The following is a 27,870-nucleotide window of genomic DNA, read 5'->3' on the forward strand; positions in this document are numbered from 1 at the left end:
TTGTCTCATTGGCAATCATACCACATCTTCTTATCTTTATATATTAGCCATGTTTTTATGAATTAAGGATGCACGATATATATATATATTTCGCAACCTTAACTTCTGTGATGGACTTCTTTGAAACTGAATATGTTATTCGAAGATTAAACGATGACGTTTTTGTTTAATAGCTTTAACTGCAATACAATAAGCCTTTTTACCAATATTTTTTCGGGGATGGATATGATTGCATGACCTCTGATCAAAACAGTGCAAACAATTGAAAGAAAATACCCACAACATCCTTAAAACTTTACTCGGAAGTAAAGTACTTTTTATGTGTAAAAATGTTATTACTATACATTAAGATCTGAAATTTTAATAATTAACATAGTACACTTTAAAAGTCGTGCTTATAAATTAAACACTTGTATTACATGGTTAGTTCTAAACGTGTTTAGGATTGTGTTTAATTTCTAAGTAAGCACATAAAATGTAAACATGTCTTGAATTTAAACACTTTTAAATGTGTTTTAGAATGAAAGTGTTTAAGAATAAAACACTTACTTCTAAGCTAAACACGATTCTAAATACAATCCTAAACACATTGTACTGAGACACGTTTAGACCAAAATGTGTAAAAAAAAAAGTGCACAAAAGATGTGCTTAGAATTGTGTTTAGGATCTAAACACCATTTTTACAACTGTATGTTTCACATTAGATTAATATCTGACAGCAGTGTTTAGGAGTCTTCGCATCTTTACGAAGAAACTGAAGGAAATGTAGGTTGTTTTTAATTGAAGAAACCAGATATAAATTTAACGTAAAATGTTACAGTTATATGTCTAAATAGGGCAATTTGGTGTTGTTGAGTGATCTTTGATATCTTAGTCGAATAAATTTAATAACATTTTCAGACTCGCCCGATATAAAGAATATTTTACAGACACATGTCTTTTAGACTCGCCCGATATAAAGAATATTTTACAGACACATGTCTTTTAGACTCGCCAGATATAAAGAATATTTTACAGACACATGTCTTTTAGACTCGCCAGATATAAAGAATATTTTACAGACACATGTCTTTTAGACTCGCCAGATATAAAGAATATTTTTCAGACACATATCTTTTGTTGAAGACTGTGTGTTTTTTATTGTTTTTTGTGTTTTTGTTTTTTTGTTTTTTTGTGTTGTTGGGTTTTGTCTTTGACGTATGTACCTCATCTCTTTTTATTCGTATGATAAGAAAAAAACACTATTCATAAAGCGGCTCTTCTCGTTGGACAGACACATAACCATACAACTGGTAACAGTTGTCGTAGATACTCTATTAATCATGCATAATGGTATGTAATTGCCGTTTCATATGGTATATTGCGAGCATCCCTTCATAACTTTTACGGACGCCATCGCGGGTTGGTTGACCGTTATGGAATATTCGTTTCACTGATGATAGCGGATATCTTCCATGTGTCGTAACTACAATCCCGTCCCCTTTGTCCCCTAGTGTGACCTGCCGAATTTGACTTGTTACCGGGTTTGTACTAGAGTGGGCAACACGATGGGTGCCACATGTGGAGCATGATTTGCTTCCCCTTCCGGAGCACCTGAGATCACCCCCAGTTTTTGGTGGGATTCGTATAGCTCAGTCTTTAGTTTGCTATGTTGTGTTTGCGTACTAATGTTTGTCTGTTGGTCTTTTTCTTTTTTAGCCATGGCGTTGTCAGTTGATTTTCGACTTATGAGTTTGAATGTCCTTTTGGTATATTTCGCCTCTCTTTTACTAAAATTAGATTCAGTACGTATCTTCTAAAATGACTTTGTATTCATACAATGTACAATAGTGTAGTATAAAACGGGAGACATGCTTTTTTTTAATTTTTATTAGACAACTACATGAAATTTCATTTATATATATATATATATATATATATATATATATATATATATATATATATAAAACGTCTGAATAATAGTCAACGATTTTTCCCACGATGGCGCTGGATCGTTACGAGTAACGATACATGTACACAATAAATAAATTATATAAACGCCTAAAAAGTGTACACAACAACACCAATAACAAAAAAAAAGGAACTATAAATGTAATTATTTATAAATATTTCGGATAACAGATATCCTTCATCAGTAAATATGATTGTGATGTTGAATGAATCATATATCAGTCTACTTAGATTAAACTATAACAATCTTGAAATTTATACAATACAAAAGTCAAACCGAACATCAGGTAAGACGCTTGCACAATTCTAAATGTGTGTTAAACACGACATAGGTTATATGACTAATTACAATAGAGTATTCAAATATATGCTTTAAATAAAAATAATAATGTCCGATATGAACTAGCACAATTCTAAAGCTTTAACGGTGACGACAGTTATGATGTTACAAGAACGATTGCGTCAATAAGAATTCCAAATAAACAGCACTGAACGATCTAAATTTGTAAATATTTCAAATTTGACAACGGTAGAGTAGTTACAACAGAGTCTGCGTATTTAAACATCGCAAACAAACGGCCGTTAAAATATGATAATAAAATTTGACTAAGGTTAACTAGTTGAACGTGGCTTGGTACTTTTACATCCCTCAAAAAATTAAGCAATTTAAATTGGTATATTCAACAGATTTTAGAGATGAGTAAGGTAAAGAAATAGAAACAGAGACTGTAATAATAAGTAATATAACCCAAATAAGAAGCACTGCATGGAGTAGAACTACATCTTTTCATTTATCCTATTTGGTGCCAAAGTTGTTAATTTTCTTATCCAAAATCTTTCCCGAGTGAGTCTATCCTCCCTAGACCAAGCAGAGTTGTGTTCAATGATTGTAATGGTCAGTCGATTGAAATCTGCCTTAGTGTGGCCAGGGGATCTCAAATGTCGACTGAGAGGGAGGTCTGGCTTGCATTGGTAGTCGCTACGATGACCGTTCATTCGTTTGTGAAACGGCTGACAGTGTTCTGACTCGCCAACATACTGTTTACCACATGTACACTGTAGGAGATACACAACATTTGTAGTCTTGCAATTAACATTGCAAAATATGGTGTATTCTGTACCAGTGGAGTGACTGTTAAAAGTCTGGGTAACCAGTATTTGTTTGCAAGTCAGACATCGTTTGTTTCCGCAACCCTTGCAAGAGCCCACAGACGAAGAGCCTGCAAAAAATCAAAGCCGGGGCGTTTTTATCTTCTGCCCAAAATACATAAAGTCAATAATCCAGATAGACCAATTGTTTCCGCCAATGACCACCCTACAGAGAAAATATCAGAATTTATTGATTTTCATCTGAGACCACATGTGGAAAATTTACCATCATATGTACAAGACACCACACATTATCTTAAGAAAATGGAATCTTTGAACCCTCTCCCACCTGAAACGATCCTTGTCTCGCTTGATGTTACCTCCCTCTATACTAACATCCCACATGACGATGGTATTGAAGCCTGTAGGGAAGTCTGGAACTCTCGTAACACCTTACATCCACCGACTAAATGTCTCATCCAGCTTCTAACTTTGGTATTACAATGCCATTACTTCACATTCAATGGTGAACACTTTCTCCAAGTTAATGGAACAGCAATGGGAACAAAGATGGCCCCGTCTTATGCCAATATTTTTATGGGGAAATTAGAACAGAGAATTCTCAATTCTTCTCTTTATCAACCCCTCTCTTGGTTCCGATTTATCGATGATATTGACATGAAGTGGGATAATACTGAACAAGAACTAAATTTGTTCATTCAACATGCCAACGATGCCCATCCCTCAATAAAATTCACATATGAAATCTCTGACTCTAAGATCACATTTCTTGACACTACAACGCACGTGAGGGATGGAAACATATTTACAGATCTGTATTGCAAGCCCACAGACAAACATCAATATCTATCTCCATTGAGTTGTCACCCTAAACATTGCACCAAGAGCATTCCCTACAGCCAGGCCATACGAATAAAAAGGATTTGCTCCACCAACGATATTGTTAAAAAACGACTACAAGAACTTCGCGGTCACCTAAAACATCGGGACTACAAAAGAAAAGACATTGATAAAGGTTTTTTCTCGTCCTAACAACATCAGCCGAGATGAACTTTTACAATATAAAGTCAAAAAGGTCAACAGGAGGGTGCCTTTTGTGTTGACTTACCATCCAAAATTTGACAACTTATCTCACCTAATCCGCGAAAATTGGAAAGAAATCGAAAAACATCCTAAACTATCCAAGGTCTTTACCTGTACTGGCTTTCCGTAGGCCCAAAAGCCTTAAAGACCAGCTGGTGAGAGCTGATTTATCCTCTCAAGCAGGCTCTTCGTCTGTGGGCTCTTGCAAGGGTTGCGGAAACAAACGATGTCTGACTTGCAAACAAATACTGGTTACCCAGACTTTTAACAGTCACTCCGCTGGTACAGAATACACCATATTTTGCAATGTTAATTGCAAGACTACAAATGTTGTGTATCTCCTACAGTGTACATGTGGTAAACAGTATGTTGGCGAGTCAGAACAGCCGTTTCGCAAACGAATGAACGGTCATCGTAGCGACCACCAATGCAAGCCAGACCTCCCTCTCAGTCGACATTTGAGATCCCCTGGCCACACTAAGGCAGATCTCAATCGACTGACCATTACAATCATTGAACACAACTCTGCTTGGTCTAGGGAGGATAGACTCACTCGGGAAAGATTTTGGATAAGAAAATTAACAACTTTGGCACCAAATGGGATAAATGAAAAGATGTAGTTCTATTCCATGCAGTGCTTCACATTTGGGTTATATTACTTATTATTACAGTCTCTGTTTCTATTTCTTTACCTTACTCATCTCTAAAATCTGTTGAATATACCAATTTAAATTGCTTAATTTTTTGAGGGATGTAAAAGTACCAAGCCACGTTCAACTAGTTAACCTTAGTCAAATTTTATTATCATATTTTAACGGCCGTTTGTTTGCGATGTTTAAATACGCAGACTCTGTTGTAACTACTCTACCGTTGTCAAATTTGAAATATTTACAAATTTAGATCGTTCAGTGCTGTTTATTTGGAATTCTTATTGACGCAATCGTTCTTGTAACATCATAACTGTCGTCACCGTTAAAGCTTTAGAATTGTGCTAGTTCATATCGGACATTATTATTTTTATTTAAAGCATATATTTGAACTCTCTGTTGTAATTAGTCATATAACCTATGTCGTGTTTAACACATATTTAGAATTGTGCAAGCGTCTTACCTGATGTTCGGTTTGACTTTTTTATTGTATAAATTTCAAGATTGTTATAGTTTAATCTAAGTAGACTGATATATGATTCATTCAACATCACAATCATATTTACTGATGAAGGATATCTGTTATCCGAAATATTTATAAATAATTACATTTATAGTTCCTTTTTTTGTTATTGGTGTTGTTGTGTACACTTTTTAGGCGTTTATATATATATATATATATATATATATATATTGATTTAATTTTGCTGACTTTCATAGCCTAACGGAAGTCCACGTTCATGTTAATCAATAAGTCAAACATAATTGATAACAAGAATGTTATGTAGAATTTCCCGTTCTGAAAGTAAAAACATATTCGAGCTAGAGAAGAAAAAAAACGTTTCGCTAACTTCTTTGTAGAAATTTAGTTTGCTCATCTTTAAATACATACGACAGCTTTGTTCATCGCCGGTTTTCGTGTTGATGGCGTCTGTGGGTTGTTTGTCTTTTTCGTTTTTGTTTTTTCTTCAAGTTGTTTTGTTTGTTTTGTTTGTTTTTGTAATTTTTGTTTTTTGTTTGTTTTTTTTTGGGGGGGGGGGGGGGAGGGAGGCACTAAGGTGTTATCTATCTTTCTCCAATGTTTGATTTGTTGATTGACCACTTTGTTATTTTCTTAATCTCACATCTCAATTTAATCTGCATTCAAACATGAAGTATAATAATTTAATGTGTCTTTAGAGATAAACAATTATAATATACAAAATTGAGCAAAGGGTGACAATATCTTATTCTTGTCAGCAAAATAAAAATAAGCGAGATTTGCTATAGACGTAGAAAATAAACTCAGGAGACTAACAAATGATCTCATAGACAGACAGACAACAGAAACACGGATATTTTTATTTCAGTTTTATCACACTTCATGAACGATATTGCTTCTCGTTTTCGCATAGTTTATTAGTACTATCCGGAGAAATGTAACCCTAACAAAGATATATATATATATATAAGTGACAATTTATCCATCATTAAGTACAGGAAGACTATTTAACGTCTGTATAATACAATAGGACAACATTACACGTACTATATAATAGTCCAACTAGTCATTTCGACTATATCGCCGTTAAATATGTTAATATGTACTTTTCAGGGAAGAAAATGAAAAGAATCTGTTATATATATGTCCTACCGCAGTATTTTAAATTAGTTGTAAGCTATAATTGACTTACCATCGTGTTGTAGATTTCGTCAACAGATAGGTATATGTTTGTAATGACATAAAGGTGTATTTTAATGTTTAGATTCCCTATGATAAGTGACATCAGTTTTATGATATGTAAGTGTTTACAGGTAGTTAGTTCACCTATTTATTTGCATTAAAGGGGCACTAGCTGTCAAATTCATGTTCACCGATTTGACTCAAATTCTCATATTAGATTTATAACAATGTAAAACATTTATCCAAATAATAAAAAGTCTAAAATAAACAATTTACAGGACATGGGCTCGATAATATGTAGCTTCGTGTTGTGTGTATTTTAGTCTAGACGCCATCTAATTAACTATCGAGATGACCCCAAAAACAACCGACGGTCACATAACACAATATAAACATAAACATAAATATAAATAGATATATGTACCTCGTGCAAATGGATTTTTCTATGTCTGTTTGATTTCAATTTTAAGATTAAAAAAATAAGTTAATTTTCGATTTTACCTGTATAAGAATGATTTTTTGTGGATCGAATCAGTCAATCAAATGATTTACCTTTGTTTCACTTTCAATGTTGACATTCTTTTCTTTTAATAGCCTAACACGCATCAATCATGCATAATCCATCTCTAGCTAAGGGGTTGAATTTAAGTTCACGTGAATACGGATTCAATGAGGTAGAATTATTCACTTGCAAGTAAATAATTCATCATCGATGTTTCTTAGCTTATTTTGACAAAATTGAACCATACTGGCTGCTAATAGCGAATTATTATTTCACTCTTTCACTTTCATTAATGATTGAACAAACAAAAAAATCATAATTTAAATTTTTTATGTATCTCGTAGCTTGTGCCCCTTTAAGTAATATCGTAGATTTATGTTAACTTGGTCTTATTTATTTGTTTTAGATTAAAATTTCCGCAAAGATCCTTTTCGAGATTCCTTCTACATCCCACCGCATATATTGAGACTGTTCATCACCGGTTTTCGTATGTTGCCCATTTTTTATACGATCGTCGGGACGTAATATAGTATACCGCTGTCCGTCCGTTGTCAACACTTCGGACAATAACTCAAAAACGCTTGAACCAATTTCATGAACCTTGGTGAATTGTTTATATCTATTGACGTAAGCTCCCTTTCGATTTTTATAAATTTTTATTAAAATGTTCATAAAAAAGGGGGATTTTCCAGTTTTCAGACAATAACTCAAAAACACTTTGAGCAGGTTTCATGAAACTATGGTGGCTTGTTTATATCTATTAAAATAAGCCCCTTTTGTTTGTTTTTTTATGAATTTCTGATATGATATTGCAGAGTTATGAAACTTAATTTTTTTTAAAAATCGTCAAAACTAAAACAAAAGGGCGACGGGCGTATCATGCGCTAATGGCGCAGCTCTTTGTTAATTTTCAGAATGACATGTAGGTCCTATTGTTTGTATTTTCGTATATTTTCTTTTTGTTCATGGTGTTGTCTTACTTTAGCTTTTGTTTTTTAATTGCCACCCTTTTTGTTATCTTTTCTTTCCCTTCATCTTTTTTCAATGTCCGACAAAATCAAAGTTGAGACTGACAGAATCAGATGAATCTTGAACGTCAGAAGTCACAGAAAATATTTTTTTATACCTAAATCCGACATTGTCTTGAATGTTACATCTTACAAATCGCCATTACAATCATACCGTGATGGTAGGTAGCAAGGGTATCCGTTTTCACGGTATGACCATTGCTGAGCCCTGGGACAGTAAGTTCAGATTTGGGGTTCGAGGAAAGGGACGTAATTGCTCGCAATGTTAAAAAGATTGGCCCGCAAGCGTAGCACCTAGCTCATTCTGGCTAGCAGCACCCGAGAAAAGTATAACGAAAATATTTATCTGATCAGATAAGGTGAATGCAATATAGCCCCCAATTATCAAGTCTACAAGTTGATCTTATGAGTCAAACGTTGAAAAATAAAGAGTGCATTTTAACCTTAGATTTGGCAAAGAGTTCAAGCCAGTTATATGTATGTGAAGGGCAACTGAACGACAGGTTCCTGAACCTTCACATTGCCTATAAACATGGAAACTGTCACACGTGACAAAACAAGCGATCTCTCTGTGATCCTTTCCTTTTTACAAATAAAAAGCAAATGCTTAGTGATTTCATAACAGTCATAAAGCTGTTTTTATAATGAAATTGAAAAAAATATATATAAAGTATCTATGTTTACATAAAAAGAAAAAACCTGAAAGTGCAACAAAGGTCTTACTTCGTCTATTCATGGCATCCACATTTGTACTCCCTTTATCATTTCACTAGAACTATCGGTGCTATTGTTGGTCGTTTCTACAACTGATTGTGTCTTTTCATTATTAGGTTTCGTTTTCGTTTTTTTACTGTCTGATTTTGATCCCTCGTCCGTTTTGTATTTTATAGGAATAGAATTGTCAAAATGGTCTTCCGTGTTTTTTTTAACCAATACATATCTTCTTGGTCTTTCTGTTGGTTTCTCCCTTGAACTGTTGTTCTTATCAGGTCTTGTTAAAACAGTCTTTTGTGAATTCATTTTATGCGACGATGGACGATACCTATATTCTCTAACATTGCCCCCTTTCTCCTCCGGTTTCTGACCTGAATCCCTCCATGAATTGTAATGCCATGAACGTGTTTCTGAGGTAGGATATTGTTTGTTTGTTTGATAATCATCTTCACTTGGACCATGTCTGCTTATCGAGCTTGTTCCTACGTTCTGCGTATTAACATTTGCTTGTCGTCCATCAAATAGTCTTGTATTCGGAGGAAGTGGTTTTTTCGAAACATTTGATGCTTTGTCAACATTTCTTGTTTCTGAACGCGTTGGTCCGGTTACATCCTCAATCACAGGCCCTCCTTGTTTTCTTTGCTCTTCGGAGGGAGAACCACGGCGGTCCTCGTGTTCTTCAATTAGTGGCTCATGAGTTGATCTCGGTTTCCCTGTTGGTCTCTTTCTTGTCTCCCTTACTTCCTCTTCTTCAGTATATCGTCTGAAAAATTTAGTTGGGTAAATAACAAGAATATCTGCATGTTTATGAGGGTCTTGATGGGGTTTCCAGAATAGGGGATAATGGCCAAAAAATAAATAATAAAGAAATAAACTGTTATCACAGAGATATGTCTCGCCTTTTTGTAATTTTGATAATGCAAATGTTGAAATTAAAATAGCAATACTTTAACATGTAAGTTATGCAAATATTCAAAGTCGATGAACCATGACTGAAGGTACATGGCTAAACAATCTCCATGGAATGAGATGTGCCAATGCTAATACAACTGCATACCAAATACCATTGACTTATTATAAGTCGTTCCCTTTAAACAAACCTAAACACAAACATTAACTTGTAAACTATGTAAAAGTTTCAAAGTCAATGAACCATGATCAGGGGTGGGGCTATATAATCTCCTTGGAAACCATACTTGCAAATGCCAATAAATTTGCATACCAAATATCATTGACTTAACATTAGTAGTTCATCTTAAACTGAAACTGATCTAATCACAAACTAATACATGTTAACTAAGTTTCAAAGTAAATAGACCATGACTGAAGAGGCGGTGCCAAATATTCTCCATGGAAATGATATGTGCTAATGCTTATACAACTGAACACCAATTAGCATTGGCCTACCACTAATGGTTCTCCTTGAACTGACCTAATCACAAACTATATAATACATATTAACTTAGCAAAATTTTCAAAGTCTATAGACCATGACCAAGGAGGCGGAGCCAAATAATCTCCTTGGAAATGAGATATGCAAATGCTTATACAACTGCATACCAAATTTCATTGACCTACCACTAGTGGTTCCCCATAAATTAACCTAATCACAAACTAATACATGTAAACTATGAAAAGTTTCAAAGTCAATAGACCTTGACTGAGGGGGCGGGGCCAAATAATCTCCATGGTAATGAGATGTGCCAATGCTAATACAACTGCATACCAAATATCATTGACCTACCACTATTGGTTCACCATGAACTAGACCTAATCACAAACTAATACATTGTTGACGCCGCCGCCGCCGCCGACGCCGGAAACAGCATACCTATGTCTCACTTTTTGACTCCGTCAAGGCAAGACAAAAATGAGCAAAATAATAACGAAAAAGTGAGCAAAATATTAAAGGAAAAATGCGAAAAAATGAGCAAAATAATAAAGAATAGAGAATAATGGGGTGCAAAAATATAAAGTATAACTGTGGAAAATAAAAGAATTGGATATTACAATACTGATTACAGATATAAACGATGTACAGAAAAAAGATATCATCTAATTACAGAAAATTTAATACAAGAATCATTTATTTAATGAGAATTTTACAAAAAAAAAGCGTTATTTTTAAGGACACAGAAAAATGCCCTAAAAACTTAAACAATACAGAAATTAAGGACTCCCCATCCAGTCCCTCGTATATATAAATATATATATATATATATGGAACATCATGGCCCGCTCTCTAGCGTCACTGATGAGTTTTTTGTAGACGAAACGCGCGTCTGACGTACAAAATTAAAAGCCTGGTATCTTTTGGTGAGTTTTTTTTTCACACCATCATATTTTCATGTTCAATGAACAGCAGATTATTAGTCTAATCCCTTATTAGTCATATATTTGAAAATATTCATTTCATTATGAACATTTGTATTAAGTTTCTGATTGAAGTGACAACAACTTCAAAGTAAGCTTCCTTAACCCAAAACTGAACATGATAATGTATCGATTTACACAATCACGAGCTAGACAGGAAAATTGCATTAAACAACTTTTGGTCTCAATATTTAGTGTAAGAATAGAGAATAACAAATGCACAATTATAACAAAAAACATTGTTCAAATGTCCTGGCAAAAATCAGAAAAAATGTATAATATCTTTTAATGATTCTCATGGAATTCACTGTCATATTCCGGGTGAGAAGCGGCATACGCAAAATGAAAATCAGTGCATGCCCATCGATGATAAACTAGGATTATCTCACTATTTTGCATTAAGCTCAGATAAACCAGGATTATCTCAGAAATTTTCAGATAATCCCGGTTTTTCTCAGAATTTTCAGATACCTGAATTATCTGAGAATTCTGAGAAAATCGATTAACTGGAAAAAAAGAGAGACTCCGAAACATTGATTCGAAATGATATCAAAATAAGAGACAAGCTTTGTTAAATAAACATATTATTTATCTCTTTCAAAATTATATCTGTATCATCATTGCATGCTGGAAAACGTATAATATAATTATTCATCTTAAACCAAATTTAGAGTACATTTGTTTACAAAGCCTCTGATCTCTTTCCATCAATTATATATAAAGATTTATATCAAACGAACGTGATTAATATGAGAGAGAAATAAATAAAGGTATAATGAACATTTAGTATTTCATTTAAATGTGAAAGTGTGCTTTAAAATCATAGTGTAATGTTTGTAAACTATGATGTGAATCTCATTTGTCCACCAAGGGCCCAAAATTAAAACAATAAATCGTCTTATATATTCTTGTTTATTCCCGATTTGGAACACATTTAAAGGTGTGTCAAACTTCCAAAAAAAATCTTTGAGTCGGAAAAAACTACAAATAAAATGCTTCGCTGAGCGCAGCTGGATACGACCGCAGAGGTCTAACCCTAAACAGTTGGGGCGAAAATGGACACAATATTCGCGCTTGATACAGGTCTGAATTTGGATTGTAATTAAATATTTGACACATAATAGGTTTCTGACACCGATTAACTGTAGTCAAAGAACTTAGAATTGGTTATATGATTTGAATTTATATTCAACTTTTTTGTTTTTGTGAAATACACTATGCTGTTGCGTATTGACCCCCCCCCCCCCCCCCCCAAAAAAAAATTTAAAATATTTGAAGAAATTTTCTTTTTAATTTCTGAAATCTGAAATGAAAAAAAAAAATTGCCCCCCACAATTTCTTTTTTTACCCCCCCCCCCCCCCCCCCTTTTAAAAAAAAATCTTTCCATCAAGATATGGTCATAATCACAATTCACATTTCCAATGGAGTTTGCAACCATAATTACCAATTTAAATACACCATAAAAGTCTTAAATAGATAATTCAAAAGCAGTGTAAGGGAGGTAATCCAACATTGTACAATTTTGTTTTTGGATTACCTCCCTTACACTGCTTTTAAATTGTCCATTAACCAGGAAACCCTTGTTTTTCCCCCTTTTTTGCCCCTAACTCCTAAACGGTTTGAGCCGTAAGCCTCCAAAGCCAATCCTAACCATCCCTTTGTGGTATGAAAACTTGTGGTATAATTTCAGAGAGATCCATACACTTAAACACAAGTTATTGTCTGGAAGTTACAAAAATGCTTAACTGTTGGTACCATAACCCCCAAAATCAACCCCAAACCTTCCTTTTGTGGTATTGAACCTTATGGTAAAATTTCATAGAGATCCATTCTCTTAAACTAAAGTTATTGTGCGAAAGAAAAACCGATGTGTCTTCGGACGACGACGACGCCAACGTCATACCAATATACGACCGCAAAAATGTTTTGCGGTCGTATAAAAATCATTGAACCAACATACTTCGACCAGCATGGTACATCTTCAAATTGACAGGATATATATAGTACTAATGAAGTCATCAATTTAAAGACAAAACAATGAAATTTCCTGCTCATTCTAACCACTTGGTTGTTTTTTTGTTTGTTTTTTTTTTTGCTGTAGCTAGGCTGTGTCGGTTGCATTTCAACATCTATTCACTCTACATGCAATAACATTAGATAAAGTTGTCATTTTTCGTACTTGTTTGAGGACGTTCCGTCGTTTTCGATGCATTGTGATTTAAGCTTTGCATACTGTTTTAAGAAGGCCATGCAGAAAATAATTTTAATCAATTTTTTTTGATAGAGATAAATATAGTTAATTCAAACCAGAATCAATACAGCTTGTAGGCATATCAGAAATACATGCAGGTATATTATAACGAAACATTTTATAAACAATCGGAGGCAAGTCTACAAGCATTAGGTGTAAACCTCTTATATCTTAGGGGCGTCAGCCCCCGATCATATGAGAGCATTACATCTGATTTACATAGAAGTAATAAATAAACATTATATTTCATCTTTTCTCTTATTCTAAGCCGAAATTAGTTTTTGTAATCATCTAAAATATTCCAGATGCAGTGGTACTGTCAGAGGATGTTTTGAATTGTAGTTATGGTTTAAGAATGAAAGCTTAATTGCGTCTATTTTTCTGTCATCAAATCTATACATTATCAATGCTTTTGTATCATAGCATGAATCGCTGTACTATCTTGTCTTTTTCTGGTTTAATTGCCAAAATCTGAACTTTTTGCTGATAAATGATAACACTTCTATGTAAATATACTTACTCCTGTTCAGATTCTGAATTTCCCATAAAAAATGCAAGTCCACTTCAAATTATCTCATCTATATACTTATATATATAAAGTCCTTCAATTATTTACACTTATATGCACTTCAATGCTATTCTCGTAGTGTAAAGAAATCATTTAAGAAAAGAATGCCAACATTGAATGAATAAGTAATTATCTTTTACAAGTGATCCGAGGCGTGGTAAATAAAAAGTGTACATTTATAACTTTAAATGTTAGCTCAACTGGATAGTCAAAAATACGATTTAATATACGATATTGTAAAAGTAGCCTTCAACTTTGGCATTGTTCGTTAGAAGAAATAAACGGGATCGATAAATTTCATCTCATGGCCATGCCTGATTTCTGAAAATCACAAAGCTGTATGTTATCCCAATGAATAGCTTTTTTTCTGCCTTTGAAACTATATATTTAAGAGCATATATATATATATATATATATATCGATAGTCCCAGTTAATATAACAGGCACTGTTGATTGTAGTATTTTGATGGTTTACTGTCACCAAAGAGTTGTATAAACCGCAGTTTATATAGCATACACTAGTCAATTGTTTTGTTGATTTAAAGCACTTTGTTATATTGTCTTTTGTAGAACTCTGTCAGATAAACAAACCAAATGGGGAATTAATCCGTAAGTGCATTTCTGAAAATGAAAGTGGCATCTAACCTCTTTTTGATGTAGTGCAAGATTATCAACAATATTTCATTTCTACACTTGAAAAATTCATCTCTTTTTTTTTTGTTAAACATAAACGCATCAAATATGTCAAACTTATATGTTACACCAGACACGTGTTTCGTCTATATATAAGACTCATTTCATTTCATTTAAACATATTTTATTTGTCATTACATATAACAAAAAGGATCAGACACAAGTTATCACAACTTAGATAGTCCTCTCCTAAATATAATAAGTTATAATATATAAATATAAAGACATGCAACAGCATATAAGACTCGTCATTGGCTATCGAATAAAAAATTGAAAGGCCATATCAAACACGAACTTGTAAAGTAATGCAAGCCAAAAATTCCGTAAAACTTTTGTAAAATACGGCAAAGGCCATCTATGCCTGAGGGTCAAATAAACTTAGTGTTTCTAGTAATTTAAACTTTGAAGTTTAATTATAAACATCAAATTTAGTGAAAATTACCATATAGCAATGATATTTCATGTCAACAATGATTGACTACTGAGCTGGTAATACCCAAGGGGACGAAACGTCAAACAGCAATACCCAAGGGGACGAAACGTCCACCAGCTATACCCAAGGGGACGAAACGTCAAACAGCAATACTCAAGGGGACGAAACGTCCACCAGCTATACCCAAGGGGACGAAACGTCCACCAGAAATAAACAAAAGTAAATTCTTCCAATGAGTGCATTCACGGGAGATCTGTTTTAACAAAGCATTCGTCTATTCGCTCATACATTTCTTGCTTTTCTGTGGTAGGCATAATAAGTGCCGTCACTAGATCCGTGCCTTTTCAGTTGAAATATTGAAATCTTCTCGTCAGTCACCTTCGACATGGTTGTTGATGGTGTCAATTTTGTTAAGGTATCTTCTTCACTCTTCTAGTCCTTCATAGGCTTCATATTGGTGAACTATTTGTTATTGGACGTTTAGAAAACAGTAGTCATTTTGATAAGTCCGGAATGATTCAGATCCGGTCAATATTATAAAAAGGAGCTATCCATCCCTCACCTAACAAATGTTTCTGATCTTATTGTCAGTCTTTTATACAGCTGCTCCATGAGTGCACGATAGACAAAGCCCATACCATTCGTAATAATTCCTGTCCTTAAAAGGATCTCAACTTTTATCAAATTTTTAAGTTTATATATTACGTACTCTAATGATGGAAAAATATTATTTTGTATAAAATCTGACTATAATGCACCGGCGTGCCGTAAATCTGGAAAATCAAAAGGTATTAAATTAAACACAAACATATAAATGGTCATATATCATTAAGAATAAAAAGGGGGTAGATAATTGTGTGAAATCAAAAGGATAAGTAACAGTTTTTTTTTAAAGAGAGTTTGCTTTCGTCACCCATCTTATATAAAACTTGTTGTCCTGATCAGTTGTGATGGTAACAGTTTCTATCTATCTGCTTTCGTTTTAAAACAAGTACCTTACCGGAGTCTGTATAGCTCATCTACGTAAAACAGACAATAACCCAATAAGGGAGCTACCATTTGATTTTTAGGGGGGGGCTAGGATGAAATTTGAAAAAAATAGGCAGGACAGGAGTTTTGAGTAAAAAAAAAGGCAGAATGACACACTTGCAAAAAAAAAAGTCGGGATAAACTTTTAAAAAAACAGGGAGGACAGGGATTACAACTAAAAAAATGCAGGACAAAATTTTTCGTCCTATCCCCCCATAAAAATCAAATGGTAGCTCCCTAATAGAGGAACAAATTTTTCATGGTAAATAGATCTTGGCGTGCAGATCAATTTTGCAATTGTATTTAACCTAGCTACTACAATAACCAGGAGCAATAACTCAAAAACGGGTTGGAAGATCTTTCTCCTATTTTCATGGTATATTCTTCTTTTTGAGCTGGTCATGTTTACATTTACACAATTTTGATACCGTAGTTTCAGGTTCTTGATATAAACCCAAAACAAATAATATAAAGCAAGAGTGGACACACTGAAATGTCTAGCCAGCTTAACTGATCATGATTGAATTGTGTGATCATCGTCTTAAAGATCAGTGTTTTACTACGTTCATCACATGAAATTAATATTAATATCCACGAAAAGAAGGTTAAGGTTATATGAAAACCCACAAGACAGACATGTATATCTTATGGTAATTCCATACAAATGTAGTTGACATATTGCTTATAGCATCTGAAAAACAGACACAACCTCAACATTGACCAATGAACCCTGCCGTGCAGACATGTACACCTGACAGTCATTCCACATATTGACTACAGTTTAACTACTGCTTATAGTATCTAAGAAACTTTGACAAAATCACAACAGTTCAACATTGACCAATGTATCATGAAAATGAGGTCAAGGTCACCTGAACCCAATCAGTTTTTGTCAAGCCTTCGACTTTTGTCGAAAAAGCGAGACATAGCGATCCTACATTGCGTCGGCGTCGTCCACAAATATTCAATCTGTGGTTAAAGTTTTTAAAATTTTAATAACTTTCTCAAACTATCCTGGATTTCTACCAAACTTGGACAGAAGCTTGTTTATGATCATAAGATAGTATCCAGAAGTAAATCTAAAAAAAAAAATCCTGTTTTTCCATATTTTATTTATCAATGGACTTAGTTTTTCTGCCAGGAAACATTACATTCACTCTGTGGTAAAAGTTTTTAAAATTTTAATAACTTTCTTAAACTATCCTGGATTTGTACCAAACATGGACAGAAGTTTGTTTATGATCAAAAGCTAGTATCTAGAAGGAAATGTTTGTACTCGTTTATCCATATTTTACTTATAAATGGACTTAGTTTTTCTTCCAGTTAACATTACATACAGACTGCAGTTAAATTTTTTAAAACTTCAGATTCATAAACTCTCCTGGATTTTTACCAAACTTGGACAGAAGCTTCTTACAATAAAAAAAATGTATCGAGAGGAATATTTTATTAAATTTTTTCCTCATCACATTTTTGTTGAGCCTGCGATTAACAGCAAAAGTAGGCGAGACACTGGGTTCCGCGGAACCCTTACGAATTTTTAACCTTACAATCATTCCACAAACCAAATATAGTTGACCTACTGCGTAATCGATAGTGATACATGGAATGAGGTCAACATGGTCAAGCAAGATGAAACTGTCTGACGAACATGTATAACTTGCAACGATTTTTAAACTAAATACAGTGATCCTACTACTCATAATAACTGAAACAAGAGTGGGACATAGGAACTCTGTTCTTTCATTGAAATAAAGACCAAAAACAATAAAAAAAAAACTTGATATTGATCAATGAACCATGAAATTGAAGTCAAGGACACCTGATACCTGCCAGACAGACATGTACACCTTACAATCATTCCATATACCAAATATAGTTGACCTATTACTTATATTACTTGAAAAACAGACCAAAAACTCAATATCATAACACTGACAAATGAACCAAGAAACTAAGGTCAAGGTCAGACGACATGCATCACTGACAATCATTCCATACACCAAATATAGTTGACCTATGACTTCTAGTACTTGAAAAAAGGTCTTAGCATTGACCATTGAACCATGAAAACAAGGTCAAGGTCAGATGATATATGCAAGACAGACATGTACACCTTATAATCATTCCCTACACCAAATATAGTTAACCGATTGCTTATAGAACTTGCAAAACACACCAAAACACAAAAACTTAAACCGATTGCTTATAGAACTTGCAAAACACACCAAAACACAAAAACTTAACATTGACCAATGAACCATGAAAATAAGGTCAATGTCAGATGAAACCTGCCAGATTGACATGTAGCGCTATCAATCATCATTATACACAACATATAGTTGACCTACAACTTGTCCATGAAAAGAGGTCGAGGTCAGGTGAACCCTGTCTGACAGACATGTAGACATTGCAAGGAACCCATATACCAAATATAGTTATCCAATTACTCATAACAAGGATTTGGATTTGTATAGTACTATACAAATCCTTGTCCTTAACAAGTGAGAAATTCACGATACATAAAAACTTTAATTTTATTTTAAGCAGTTGCTGAACCATGAAAATGAGGTCAAGGACAATGGACATATGACAGACGGAAACTTCGTAACATAAGGTAACTGCATACAAGGCCTAAGGCATCCAGGTCTTTTACCTTCTGAAATATAAAGCTTTATACAAAGATTACGCCGCCGCCTGAAAGTAATCCCCAAGTCAAGCATACTGTGACTAGCAGGCGAGACAAAATCCACTTGCTGAAAAAATTAAGTTGTAGGTTTATGCAGTCGCTCTTCTTACAATGTGGAAATGGAGTGTCGAGATCTAGCAAAGGATTCTAATTGCCTTTGAGAGTCTTGAACTTTCAACTCCCTCAACAGTTGACCCTAATGGATTTGGTTAATATTTTGCACCCAATAGCATCCTGTTTCGGAATTTATACATCCTTGGGTTACCCTTTATAGATATAAGACTTATTGATGAATATATATCAAGAATGCACTTTGGACGCAACAAATTTCTTTACTTTTTTTCCATAAAATTACTTCTTTTGCTGTGTGTTAAACACCTCACTGTGATTCTCAATTAAGAACGGCAATTAAAGGTCAATTTGATATTTTAGGAGACATGAATCAATACACAACACAAGTTTGCCTCTATGTGGTATACATTATCACATTCAACCCAAAGGAAACTGAAAAGATGCAGCTTTTTTCTACTGGATATCTTGAATTACAACCATCAATCAACAATTTATAAACGAGATGAATTAAATTTTCCTATTTTGAATATCCCAATTTCTGAGTAGCAATATTCCAGCAGACATATTCAAGGAGCATCCATTTGCTAGTTAATAATTTATTCCAAGATGTGCATTTCCTTTTAAAACTTCCTCGACATTAGTAAATTTGAGGTCAACCTGCAGTTTTATGGGCGACATCAGTCTTTTATGAATTATCTGCATCACATATAACCACTTGTCATTATGATGTTTGTTTTTAGGTGTTGGAACTGATGGCGCAAATTTCAAACTCTGGACTACACACAACTTAAGGAATGAAAACTACTCTTGGTCATAATGGTATAAACAAGACAATTTACGATCCTTTAAATACATAACCAGATGTCGTACCATTGTGTCATCTTATTGTGTAAATATCCCATGGAGAAAACTAGTGGAACTCAGCAGTTACCAATTTATTAGAGCTAGAACCACAAAGGTATTCACGAACACAAAATTAATGTCTTAACTTCCAACAGAGATTGGGTTATCAAGAATTTGTCAAAATTGAAACTCTCTAGAGACAGGATTTTCTACCCCAGGTAGCTGTATTTGGGCAAAACCTTTTGAATTTTACGGCCCTCAAAGTTGTTTTCAACAGCACTTGTAGACAAAACACACATCTGGCGTAAAAAAAGCCTGGCATCTATGAAGATTTTATTCAAATCTTTATGTTTGATCGTTGAAAATGATCTAAGATAAATATTTTACTCATGCAGCTTCAAATCCTGTTTTTTGACAGGTGGTAAGTACATGAGATAAGATTTTCAACAGCACATATTACTTGGATTTTGTTGTCAGTTTAAGTTTATTTTTGAGGTATTGCGATTACATTTAAAAACATTGTTTTGTATTTCAGAACAAATAGCACATTTAAATATAAGTTTAGAAATGTAGTGAACATTGTAGTGAACATTTCTCCTGAATGATTTGTGCAGCAACTGCAAATATCAAGAAGGAAACGTTTTTTACACGAACTATTACACTTGCCATCAAAGAAATTTGCTTTACAATATAAAACTATATAAAGTTTTTTGCTGTTGTAAATACCAATGGACCCGAATCACTTGCATTTGAGTTTTGAAAGTTGTACATCGATGGTTTATAGAAAAGTATTTTTGTAGGCCTCTGCGACTTTTGTGTGTATATATATTGGTGAAAATTATGACATATGTGCAAAGGCAACTTCCTTTGGTAATTTAGGAGAGTAGATTTGGCTCCACTTTGTTGTCATTTTTGTCCCTCTGTATATATTAAAGGCTGTGTCAGAATTAAATGCATGGGAGGTTGTATTTTTTAAACCCAACAACCCATAAAATATAAATTTTTATTTTACTAATAAATCTAACAAAATTCTAAGGTACTAAATACAACCAGTCGACCACCCATTTTTTAAAATTATTTTAATGCCTCCTGTCCCTACACAATAAACTGAATATATCACAAAGGTTTTCTAAATATTTGACAATTTCTTGCACCTAACCCATATGCTCTATTCAAAACCATAGAACCAAAATAAAATTCAAATATCCAAGAATCTACTATGATTGCATATCATTTAAATTGATTTCAGAGATTTTTGGAAAAGTTCAGATGATAGATGCCAAGTGATAGCAAAAGCTCATACTAAATTGTATCCACTGAAACTCAAAAGATACCAATAAATGCATACAAAACAAATGTTGACCAGAGAATAATATTTATTGTCTTGTTTACTGTTGCTGTTCTGTTGGCATGTTCCTGATGATATCTGAATCTCCTACAAATAGAAATAACGAGATGTATAATGTAGGTCAGTAAATTGTAAAACAATTCAAGTTTGATTATATATATTTAATATACAATTGAACAATAATTTATGGTAACAAAGTTAAATCTGGAACATTTAACAATGCATCTAAACTCGGACAATTTTGACCTCAACGTATTGCACGGACACTTGTCTGTTGCTGAATACTGTATGATAACATCCATATTATCTTTTTGTCTCCTTGTTGGGTTGCTGTCTCATTGATCTGTGTATACCACACATCTCGTTCTATTCAGGCTAACAATAAGACAAAATATATTGTTTTATTTTTAACTCCCCCCTAAACCCTTCATTAGGAAAGTTGATACTGAACTAAACAATTTGTAAAATTAAAACTAGTCCCAACTCCAGCACCCAATGACTGAACAACAGATCGTAAACAATGAGTTGAAAAACTATAAAGTTTTCATTTTTTATTTCGTTGCTATGGCAATACAAATCTAAATTTGAAATTCCTTTGACACAACTTTTGGAGTAATTATAACTTGTTTTTTTAGTTTAATGTTGCCATAGATATATAAACCTGGATATTTGATTTATATAGAACATACTCCAAAGTACTAACCACAGGAAGTACCCAGTTTTATTGTTACAATGGTATCACTAACCTGGATCTGTGATTCCTAGAGTACACACTCTGAAGTATTTACCACAGGCAGTACCCAATTCAATATTATTTCCTGTGTAATGATGGACACCTGTTTTGGCCAACATAGCATAGTATTCTATCTCACTTTTCCTGTAAACACAATTAGAAAGATTTAGTTTTAAGATAAAAATAATATTTATTTCTTGGTTAAAAAATTTAAGTTGCAATATAAATATATACATTGTTATAAGTATACAGCTACTAAGACTTTCTGTTTGTAATTAAATTTTAAGTTGATAGTCTTAGTTCAGCATATTCATGTATATAGTTGACATATTGTTTATAGAGAAACAGACCAAAGTATTATATCTAATTATTAACCATTGAACCATAAAAATAAGGTCATGGTCAAATTACCTGCATACTTTTCAAACAATCTTTATTTAAAAGGACATATTAATTGTAAATCCTGTATCACATCATTTACAACTAGGCCTCAAAACTATCTGTCCAACCAAACCTTAAAACCTATTTTGTTAGATAAGTCTAGGTATAAATAAACTAAGGCTGTATAGTAAATTTGAAAACTGCCAGTTATTTTTTTCTGAATTAAACCTTTGATTTGCTTACCATTATGAGGTTTACACACTTGGCTTGTCCTAGGTAAAGACATCTGAGTCATACAGCTGTTTCATATTAACAAGCTTTGAACAGAAAAGAAAACATCTGAAAGATCATGAATCCATCTTCACCATTTCAAATAATGGCTCCGGATTCAATCTCTATCAGTACACAAGTCTATTTAAACTGAGCTTGTGCAAAATTTCCTTCCTTTTTCATATAAATATATCTGTTGGAGTTTTAACCTTACAACTTTGTATCTTTCCCTTAGATTTTCAAGATCGGTTCTTTCTGAGTCGTGCCATTATTTAAAAAAAATTAAATCCAATTCTATTTAAATGAGTACAAGGGAGACAATCAACCAGAAATCTTTTCTTGTAGGCATAAATATTAATTTTTCTGGTCATATTCAATACAAAAAAAAACCTGAAAGCCAAGGTGATGCACATTTCTTTGTGATATAATCTTACAAGGGTTTGGCCTGCTTTTAAATGAAATCATAAGAGAAACTATACATGACGACTTACATTGTTTCTTAAACCTTAGATCTTTATATACCAGATGAGTTCCACATTATCAATGGAACCATTCTTTAGCTTTTAAATAGGCATGTCATTTGGCCTTTAAAAATTGAAAAGTTCCAAAAAATAAATTTTCATTTCAACAACTGCCTTCAATGGCCCCTTATTCATAAAATTCAGATAAAAAGAATGCCTACACATATCAATTTCTATAGAAAAGAGGACTAGGGGAGTTTCCCTTATTATGTTTAGACAGGTAATAATATTAACACAAATATACTGTGGATTCTTTATTTCGTGGAAATTTGATTTTGTCGTTTGGAAAAATCTGCAGCATATAGAAAATGTGTACTCAGTTGAACATTTAAATTCCTTGTTTAGCTTTACTTACAAAATCCACCAAATTTGTATCCCACGAATAATGAATAAACAGTATGTCTTCAAACCTAAATAATAATAGAGTGCAATGATCCATTAACTACATACCTTAATGGAGGGGTGTTGTTAGCAATGATCACCAGTTTAGCTTTGCCTTGACGGAGGGTCTTGAGGGTTTGTTTGTAACCAAGTACAAACTTACCACTCTTCATAACAAGACCAAGTCGAGAATTGATGTTCTCAATGTTCTTTTTCTGTAATGAAAACATTTACATTCTTATTTTCTACTTTGGTTTTGGACATATAGCACTCCATTATATACCCCACTTCTGAACCATTTTTTGACAAGCAGTATTCATGATGTTTATTTAGAAACTACCATCAACCAGCAAATATAATATCTTTTACTTTAGAAATAATATAAAAGGTATGATTAGTATGAACCTCCACTTGAGCAACAGGACAGGTCCCATACCTGGAGCAGGATATGCCTGACCTTCTGTAGAACCTGATATGATTAGTATGAACTTCACTTGAGCAACAGGGCAGGTCCCATACCTGGAGCTGGATATGCCTGACCTTCTGTAGAACCTGATATGATTAGTATGAACTTCACTTGAGCAACAGGGCAGGTCCCATACCTGGAGCTGGATATGCCTGACCTTCTGTAGAACCTGATATGATTAGTATGAACCTCCACTTGAGCAACAGGGCAGGTCCCATACCTGGAGCTGGATATGCCTGACCTTCTGTAGAACCTGATATGATTAGTATGAACTTCACTTGAGCAACAGGGCAGGTCCCATACCTGGAGCTGGATATGCCTGACCTTCTGTAGAACCTGATATGATTAGTATGAACCTCCACTTGAGCAACAGGGCAGGTCCCATACCTGGAGCTGGATATGCCTGACCTTCTGTAGAACCTGATATGATTAGTATGAACCTCCACTTGAGCAACAGGGCAGGTCCCATACCTGGAGCTGGATATGCCTGACCTTCTGTAGAACCTGATATGATTAGTATGAACTTCACTTGAGCAACAGGGTACCGTAGAAAGGCTTGTATAGTCCGCGGTTTTATTCTCCAAAATTGGACCTTCCAGACGGGGTGCGGACTATAGAGTACAATAAGCAAGAAATAAGAGAAAAATTTCAATTTCGCGGTCGAAGTTTGTTTACGCTCCGCCATCTTTGTTATTTCTATTGTAGAGGGCGCTCTTATCATTTTTCAAACTAATAATTTGAACTCATCCATATTAATAAGTTATTTCTATTCAATATCAAATTAATACTGATAAATATAAAAACTAAACCTTTCATTACAAATTTCTCGTTTCTTTTCAATGCATTGGTTGAAATAAACTGGTATCTGCTTGGTTGAAACGATACAAACATAGTGAAAAAGACAACCGTAAACCAGCTTAGAATTTGTAAACTACAAAACGTAATCGGTTATTGTTCGTTCCGTTTTGGTGTTTCATACTGACTAATATGGTTTGTATTAGCTTAAGACCCTTCAAACATTAATGTGATAGATATATTAAAGACTGTTTTACAAAAGGATCGAACTGTTTTACTTTCAAAGTCGTATTATAGTGATATCTGTTATGTACGGATTTCGACTCTCACCGGTTAATTTCTTCTTTTACACGTGCTTTTTAAACTTCCTGTTTAAACATACACAAATTTCTAAATTGTTTTTTAAGTGAATGAAACTTATTTTAACAATCATGAAGCGTTCTAGAATCATTTACAAGCAGTTTCAGCTTCTGTTTGATGATGGAAAACAGGTTTTTCCAAGAAAATACCGCAAACGACCGCACAGAATTTGAAATTACCGGAGTTTCATTAGACCTTTTCTAACAGTTACAAAAAGTTTTTTTACCTAAAATTTCGTGGGGAGAAGGGGGTGCGGACTATGTACCACTGCGAACTATACAAGCCTTTCTACGGTAGGTCCCATACCTGGAGCTGGATATGCCTGACCTTCTGTAGAACCTGATATGATTAGTATGAACCTCCACTTGAGCAACAGGGCAGGTCCCATACCTGGAGCTGGATATGCCTGACCTTCCGTAGAACCTGATTACAGTCAGAATTTGTGGTGGGTTTTGTGTTGCTCAGCGCCATCTTAATAGTATCTTGGGTATTGTTTTGTAGATTGTTGTCTTTTTCATTTTATTTTTTTGTCATGATTTTGCTATCATCATTTCAACTTACGGTTTTCTTTTGTGGTGCCATTTTTTCTTCTTTGGATGAAGTCTGTCAAAAATCACTACAAAAAAGAAAATTTATTACTAACAAAAGTAAAACATGCCTCATAAAAACAGTTTTATTGTGAACCTCGGTCAAACTGAAAAATAATTGCTAATTTTTCATGTTTTTTTAAAAGTAAGCAAAATTTCCAGCAGTTGTAAACGAGTTACTTTACTTATTTTATATTTATGTTTGATACTTTTGTGAATTACTCACTTTGTATTTGTTTGGCCATTTGTATATCAAAATTGTTGTTCCCTAACCCAGGATAAAGGGGGGGTTCCAACTATGTCCCCATTCAAATGCATTGATCTATTGATCCCCCCCCTGGATCCGCCACTGACCCCATTTCCAATGTTTTGCGCACATATAAAGAAATACGCAGGTGTTTTTGAAAGATTTTGGCAATTATGCAAGATTTATATGAAACGCATGTGCAGTCATAAAATATTTGTTAGAAAAATTGTATAGGCATGATCTCTCAAGCTAATTCATGTAATTGCAAACAATTGTTTTTATAATGAGGGGCCGGATGGGTTATTTTCGTTCTTTGTGATCGGCGCATTTTCGCTATCGTGATTCGTTTTTCTACAGATTTTTTTTTTTTTATATTTTCGTGATCCGTGATCATGGAAATTTATTTTCTGTGAATCGTGATTGACAAAAAAATCAACTTGTGAATCGTGATGAGACCCCCCCCCCCCATCAGGCCCCTCTATAATATACAAGGATAATAAGGAATGGTCATATCATACATAGTGGCGAAAATGTGTCCCCCATGATACAAGAACAACTTGATTTCCTCTCGAGTTTGCGTTCATTTTCAAAACATTTAACCAATGTTTTGAAGAGAATTCTTTTATCAAACATTTTTTTTTCATATAGTAAACTTGCTGAAACCTACATAAAGTTTGAAATATTCGAATGTAGGTGGAAATGAACGAATTTTGCGGCGAATATGCGTCACCCACTCTACCTTTATGAACCTAGTGCCGTAGTGGTTGTCTAATTGTGGATATATTTTCTACATCTTTTTGCTGAGACGGCTACCTGCACAAAAATTTTAAATAGTCTTTCAAGACGTCATAGTTATTAGGACTACCATGCTACTACTACTATTGCTAGAAATAGCAAAAAAGGCACATACAAAAAAGGGGAAGTCACAGCCGTCAGAAAAAAAAATGGACTAGAAAGTACAAATGAAAGGCCGTAAAAAATGAGCACGATCACCAAGGGTCACCTATAAACTCGTCAAAAAGAGAATGATTCCATTAAGGTTTTTTTTTGTCCTTTAATAAGAAATATATTATTATTAACTTAATTAAGTATTTCAATATCATTTTTTTAAACCCAGGAAAAATGACTCCATATGCCAGTTTTACTAAAAATAATTCATCTTGTTTTATATATTGTTGAGGTTGTGCAATAATATCAACATTTTCCATTTTAACAGTTCTAACGGAACACGTCTTTACCTTGCGACCACGAGGTTGAAAAGGATAGTTTCCCGTGATGCGTGTGAAATTTTCGATTTCCGGAAGAAATTTTAAGTTTTCTCCCTTGACTGTCGGGTTTGTGCAGCGTTACAACAGGAAACGACAATAATTACGACTGAAGAGTCAGTCTACATTCCAGCGATGGCGGCGAAGGCCTAAAATTGGTGTCTTCACGTTTTCTTTAATATTTAGCAGAGCTTTAGAGTTTTAAGTTGTCACAATGTTTGTGTATCTGAGCAAGAAGGTGAATACTTTTTATTGACCTAGAAAAAACGTTTGTTACCAGAACTGAAAACATTTCGTCAGGGAAAATCTTATTGGTTGCCAATGAAGCTTTTATAAATACTAAAATAGTTTAAAGATAAAACAATCTTTTCAATAAAAGTCCCAGAACTAAGAGAGAAAATTTTAAATGTGATGTAAATAGATATCAAATAAGATAAGATTTTTTTGTATTTGAACTTATCCAACACCGGCAACAGGCTAAATAGTAAATGAAGATGTATAATCTGCTGTAGTATAAAATTTGATAATTTTTAGACATTTACAAATCTCTGAATTCAGTTTGTCCAGTAAGGAATCCATGACAACTAACCCCACTTTTTCACCAACTCGCCCTACTTATGAAAAAGGGTAAACTCATGTTGAATTTAGTCCTGCCAACTCGCCCCTTTTATGAACATTTGATGAAAAAGGGTAAAATCCCGTTGAATTTGGCCCTGACAACTCGCCCCACTTATAAAAGAGTAAAAGCCCGCCAACTCGCCCCACTAATGAAAAAAAGAATTAAGCTGTACTGAATTAAGCAACTTGCCCCACTTATAAAAAGCATCATCATGAGCATTGATTTTCAATCAGAATCATGTATTATTT

At 33.9% G+C, this 27,870-nt stretch overlaps 2 protein-coding genes and 1 long non-coding RNA gene across 3 annotated transcripts in view; 1 reads left to right on the forward strand and 2 right to left on the reverse strand.

Moving 5' to 3' along the window:
- Nucleotides 1-8,590: 8,590 nt before the first annotated feature.
- LOC127722982 (uncharacterized) lies at nt 8,591-14,175 on the reverse strand. Its single transcript, XR_007991774.1, has 2 exons — nt 13,843-14,175; nt 8,591-9,460 (listed from the first exon to the last, which is right to left on the reverse strand). It is a non-coding gene; the product is annotated as an uncharacterized LOC127722982 (long non-coding RNA).
- Nucleotides 14,176-21,007: 6,832 nt separating this feature from the next.
- Nucleotides 21,008-27,029, reverse strand: LOC127722983 (60S ribosomal protein L30-like). Its single transcript, XM_052229385.1, has 5 exons — nt 26,977-27,029; nt 25,466-25,520; nt 23,353-23,498; nt 21,744-21,874; nt 21,008-21,084 (listed from the first exon to the last, which is right to left on the reverse strand). The coding sequence occupies exons 2-5, from the start codon at nt 25,484-25,486 to the stop codon at nt 21,038-21,040; spliced, it is 345 nt and encodes a 114-aa protein (XP_052085345.1). The 5' UTR covers nt 25,487-25,520; nt 26,977-27,029; the 3' UTR covers nt 21,008-21,037.
- A 75-nt stretch (nt 27,030-27,104) lies between these two features.
- The window catches only part of LOC127722984 (WD repeat-containing protein 35-like), a 35,395-nt gene continuing 34,629 nt past the window's right edge, over nt 27,105-27,870 (forward strand). The window contains exon 1 of the mRNA XM_052229386.1: nt 27,105-27,241. Coding sequence (XP_052085346.1) covers nt 27,218-27,241 — 24 coding nt within the window. The 5' untranslated portion in view covers nt 27,105-27,217. The remainder of the gene's footprint in view (nt 27,242-27,870) is intronic.

Source organism: Mytilus californianus, unplaced genomic scaffold, assembly GCF_021869535.1.
Source record: "Mytilus californianus isolate M0D057914Y unplaced genomic scaffold, xbMytCali1.0.p SCAF_13, whole genome shotgun sequence".
In the NCBI taxonomy this organism is placed as follows: domain Eukaryota; kingdom Metazoa; phylum Mollusca; class Bivalvia; order Mytilida; family Mytilidae; genus Mytilus; species Mytilus californianus.

Coding starts and splice junctions, on each gene's coding strand:
- LOC127722983 (XM_052229385.1), bottom strand. CDS start 25,486: ATGGCACCACAAAAGAAAACC. Junction 23,499..25,465: donor TGGCACCACAAAAGAAAACC/GTAAGTTGAAAT, acceptor TTTTCATTACAG/AAAAAGAACATTGAGAACAT. Junction 21,875..23,352: donor AACAACACCCCTCCATTAAG/GTATGTAGTTAA, acceptor TTGTGTTTACAG/GAAAAGTGAGATAGAATACT.